Source organism: Lactuca serriola, chromosome 1 (assembly GCF_051521515.1).
Source record: "Lactuca serriola cultivar US96UC23 chromosome 1, Lser_US96UC23_V15, whole genome shotgun sequence".
Lineage (NCBI taxonomy): Eukaryota > Viridiplantae > Streptophyta > Magnoliopsida > Asterales > Asteraceae > Lactuca > Lactuca serriola.
The window spans coordinates 59,766,931-59,772,413 of record NC_136408.1 but is presented as its reverse complement, the minus strand read 5'-3'; the positions used below and the strand labels follow the sequence as shown (position 1 = coordinate 59,772,413).

Sequence of the window (5,483 nt, the reverse complement as noted above, 5' to 3'; positions counted from 1 at the left end):
GTACTGATTTAAGAGTTGATAAAACCAAGAAATTCTTATCATCTAGTTTTGATATGAAAGACATGGGGGAGGCTGAGGTAATTCTTGGTATAAGAATTAGAAAAGAAAACAATGGGATTTCAACTTCTCAATCTCATTATATTGAGAAGATATTGAAAAAGTTTAACTTTGAGAATTGTTCTCCTGTTAGCACTCCTATAGATCCTGGTCTTAAGCTTCTACCTAATAAAGGATCTCCAGTGTCTCAACTAGAATACTCAAGGGCTATTGGTTGTCTAATTTATGACATGATTAGTACTAGGCCTGGTATAGCATATGCTGTGGGAAGGCTTATTAGATATACTAGTAATCCTAGTTCACATCATTGGCAAGCTGTGAGTAGAGTATTTAAGTACTTGAAAGGGACCATGAGTTATGGTTTAACTTATAGTGGATATCCTTCTATTTTGGAAGGTTATTCAGATGCCAGCTAGATTAACAATTTAGAGGATCACTCCTCTACAAGTGGTTGGGTGTTTCTTCTTGGAGGAGGTGCCATTTCTTGGGCATCTAAGAAACATACTTGTATTACTAACTCAACCATGGAGTCTGAGTTTGTTGCATTGTCTGCTACTGGTAAAGAAGCCGAATGGCTAAGGAATTTGATTTATGAAATTCCATTATGGCCTAAACCGATATCTACCATTTCTATCAGATGTGATAGTGCTGCTACCTTGGCTAAGGCTTATAGTCAAGTGTACAATGGGAAATCTAGACATTTAGGTGTTAGACATAGCATGATTCGTGAGCTCATCATGAATGGTGTGATATCTGTGGAGTTTGTAAGAACTCAATTTAATTTAGCCGATCATCTAACAAAAGGCTTAGCAAGAGATCTTGTGCACAAGGCGGCTGTAGGGATGGGTTTAAAGTCCACTTAAAATCTTTTATATTGAGATACCCAATTCCTATCTAATGTAATATTAGATGCTGAATTCAATGTGGAAAGCTTGATATTTGAAGATTGGAACACATTATTATCATCATCCCAAGGTATGTGTTCAGTACTGCAAGTTAAGGAGGTTGAATTTATATTCTTAATAGTTCTTTTGAAAAATTGCATTTGCAGGTGCAAGAATAAAAGAACTACCTATATAAGCATGAAGTTTAGCTGCTTCAAGAAGTTAGGACTTGGCTTTGATATGCTTATTGAAGGATGAGACACAAGCTAGTAAAATATAGTGTCAAGTTATAACTTATGAGAATGTAAACTGTTGTGTGTATTATCTTCATGTATTCACTATGGATAAAAATGGTTCAATCCTTAGTGATACCCTGATATTCGAATATTTGGATTATATAATATACTAATGTGAAATTCAATCGTCACGACATTTCATTTATGCATCCGTTTTGTTGGTGTTATGTTTCATTTTAAGTTAATCAAGATTACACTTAAATGGGGGAGGTTTGTTGGTGATTTGTTATCATCCATGTTATTTAAGTGCAATAGGATTACTTTGTTGACTAAAAATGATCTTGATAAATATTAAACAAGTAAGGAAGGTGTGGAGTACACACTTGTTTAAGTTTGATCAAGTATCAAAGTATACTGTCATTTAGGGGCGAAGCCCCTGAACGAACAGGGGTCCGAGGGCAGCGCCCCTGGGAGCGGGGTCCAAGGTCAGCACGAGAAATTTTTATTTGGGTTATATTGCTGTATTAAAAATGCATAAGAAAATCCAAGTTTTGAATATTTGACCCGGTTTTGACTTTGCATTAATCCTTATATAAAACCCGGATTTATAACAGTTTTTAATGTTGAGAAAAACTTTTATATGACAGTTTTGACAGTTTTTTAGATAAGGAAGGTTTATAACCAATTTTAGTCACTTTTCTGGTACTCACGAAATTACATCATCTCATTCTCTATTTCTTTTCTCTCTGATTTTATCTGAGTCTTATCCAATTGAGGATTTGGGAGTACCACCCAAATACTTCGATTTGAAAGTGATTATCACGATTCTCAAATTTCCAAGTGCCACTAAACCATATTTCTAACACAAACCCTAGCCCTCACTTCCCTTAAATAGGGGCACAAACCTTGTAATTAAGGTTAAGTACTCAGGTGGCCACCACGTTGTAGCCATAAACTTGCCATGTCATGGTGCATAAGAATGATGCGCATTTCTTACGGCCGTAACCATATCGTGGTCTATCCTCTACAATTAGTCTAAAATAATAGGGTTGTCTAAATTTGCTCCAGTTCTATCTTTCGGAGTTCTATCTACTTTTAATTTAAGCTTTAATACCTTTCTAATTTCTTTCTTAATTTTATAGGCGCCTTTGGTGGTTTAATGTTTATTATTTTTTTCTAACTCCACAACATGTTATTTTATCTGCAAAACAAATTTCCAACAACATTTTAATATATTACCATAAAAATAAAATAAAAAATTTGTTACATTTTTTAAACTCAGTTTTACCTTTATCAGATGCAGTTCTGAAAGTTTATACAAATAGAATACAATTTCTTTATTCGTAAAAACCATTTTTTAACAACATCCACACAAATTGCTATTTGGACTAATACAAGTTATTTAACAATATTAGAAACGAAAAAATTCAATATTTATTCCGGAGTGTTATTCCAGAATTGATCTTCATATTCCGACTACGTTCTTGATATTCCGGAGTGATATTATTTTCTGACTAAAAAATAATCCTAAACACATTTTAAGATATTTATATGGGTCTTATATATCTAAAACAAAAAAATGCATAAAGTATATATTTCGGACATGATCTACGCATTTCGGAATACATATAATTGTTTGTAAACTTAAATGCAAGTAACTTAAATAATAGAACTCATATGATTTGATGAATCTATGGTAAAAACTTTGTCCGAAATACGGCTAGTACAAACTTTGGAGTTTCAAAATCCGGAATGTTTATTCCAGATTTTAGGGTGTGAGTCCTATTTATATAGCATTGAGCTACAATTATGGGCTTGGTCCGTGTCCGTAATGACCATTCCGGACACAATAATTATTTAAAAAAAATAGTTATTTTTGTTAACTATTAATTAAAATTAAAATATGGTTACTCAATTTCCCTTAAAAAAAATTCATTGACATGGTGATTTTTGTATATTTATTTATTTATTTGAAAAAACAATGACTTACCAGGTAAAAAATAAGTTAACGATGAAGATGAAAAATAAATATGTATACTACTATTTTATGGGTTTAACACAATCCACAATTCTTGAACTTGGTATCATTTAACTATAAATATGAACTCTTATTCTACCAACCACGCAAATGTGGCCTCGGAACAGTTGATCTTTTTGCAGGAGGTTGTTGTAGAGATATAATTATAACCCATCATCGTCATGGGTGAGTGTTGCATTTTGTATTAATATTGACTCCACTATAAATCCTTCATCAAACCCCTTCTTCATACATCATCAAACCCACTCTTCATACATCATCAAACTCAAACTTCTACATTCGGTTTCATTCGATTTCTGTCTTTCTTCTTCCAATGAAGTTCAGTCTATTCCACGTTTCCACACTTCTTTCTGTGAGTATACATAAGTTGTTGGTATCTTCAAAATCTGAATCTTTAATGTCTTTCTGCTACAAAATGTCTTTCTCTCAAATGAACTGCATACAATGTGTTTCTTCTCCATGATATATCAGCTAATTAAAGCTGGAATATCTTGAGATGTGTCTATCTATAGTGTGTATATATGTTTGAAACTTTAGGGTTAATTCATCTCGGTTATGTTTAATTATTTGTGGTTTGAATATCAGCTAGCACTTCTGGGATGCCATGCAGTGACTCCTGATGTTTACTGGAAGTCTATGCTGCCAAACAGTCCTATGCCCAAATCAGTCAAGGATCTTGTGTACACTGCAGGTTAATCTCTATTAATTCTTTCGTGCTCTTCATGCATTGTTTCTCGATCGATATAACTTAATTTGTTGATCTATAACAGGATGGACGGACGAGAAGTACACCATGGTCGGAGTTGGCAGTCGTGGGGTGGAGGTGGGCGCCGGAACACCAGGGGATCAAACGGATGTTGGTGTCGGAAGAGGTGGTGTTGCTGTGCATACAACCCACAGAGGGAAACCCGTTTGCGTAGGTGTACATCCAGGACCCGATCCATTCAATTACCTCTACGCTGCCTCTGCTGATCAACTCAAAGATGATCCAAATGTAGCTTTGTTCTTCTTGGAAAACGACTTGCATCAAGGAAAGGAAATGAAGTTACATTTCACGAAAGTCGGCCCGACCCAAAAACCAAACTTTTTACCTCGACAGATAGCTGACTCGATACCCTTTTCATCAAACAAACTTCCACAAATCTACAATAAGTTCTCGATAAAACCTGACTCACTGGAAGCTGAAATCATGAAGCAAACACTAAACCAATGTGAGAGCAAAGGCATCAAAGGCGAGGAAAAATATTGCGCAACGTCATTAGAGTCCATGGTGGATTTTAGTACTACAAAGTTGGGTAAAAAAGTGAAAGCCATCTCAACAGAAGTAAACGTTAAAGAAAGTAGTCCATTGCAGAAGTATACGATTGAGGGAGCTAAGAAACTTGTAGCAGATAGAGCTGTGGTTTGCCATAAGAAAAACTACGCTTACGCTGTGTTTTATTGCCACAAAACTGTTAGCACTCGAGCGTACGTTGTTTCTTTGGTGGGGGAGGATGGTTCTAAAGCAAAAGCAGTGGCAGTTTGCCATACAGACACCTCGAAATGGAACCCGAAACATTTGGCTTTTAAAGTGCTTAAAGTGAAACCAGGAAGTGTCCCAGTTTGTCATTTCTTGCCTGAAGATCACGTTGTTTGGGTTCCATACTAATAATATTAACAGGAAAAAAAACATTAGATAGATATTTATTATACTTTCCTTGTATAATCCTATTATCAAATTTATCACCGTTCTTTCTCCCAATTTGGTTAGTGATCGTTTTGTATTAACCTGTTAAGTACATTTTAACTTTATATTTATATTTTATATGCTTAAAAAAATAGCAAATTAATCAGATGATAGAGATTTATAATTTCTTTTACGAAGACGATGGTAAATAAGTTAATATAAAAAGAAGATTTTAAAATAACGGTTAATGATTTAAGAAAGTTTAAGCTAATGATGTTTTATTTAATAAATTAATTTATTGGAAAGATAATATGACAAACAAAAGTACCAAAGACCTTATCCAACAATATTAAATTTTGTCCTCCTTTTTAACTTCAATGGTTAAAGTTTTGTTTGGGACATAAGATATATAAAATATAATTAGAAGCAGTTCAATAGTAGAGTACTTTAAGCTCGATGGTTAAAGTATTGTTTAGGACATTAGATAAACATAATTAGAAGCAGTTAAATGAACAGAATAGATTTTTCCTTCAAAAAAACAAAAGTGCTATAAGGTTAATGATTGTTAATAATTGGAGCTCTGCTATTTTAGAATAAGTTTA

The 5,483-nt window shown here is 33.9% G+C and overlaps 1 protein-coding gene across 1 annotated transcript; it reads left to right on the top strand.

The window, feature by feature from the left end:
* Positions 1-3,432: 3,432 nt before the first annotated feature.
* On the top strand, positions 3,433-5,055 carry LOC145089393 (BURP domain protein RD22-like). The gene is made up of 3 exons (XM_079027837.1): positions 3,433-3,567; positions 3,801-3,906; positions 3,986-5,055. Exons 1-3 carry the CDS (start codon positions 3,529-3,531, stop codon positions 4,861-4,863), a joined length of 1,023 nt encoding a protein of 340 aa, XP_078883963.1. The 5' UTR covers positions 3,433-3,528; the 3' UTR covers positions 4,864-5,055.
* Positions 5,056-5,483: the final 428 nt, after the last annotated feature.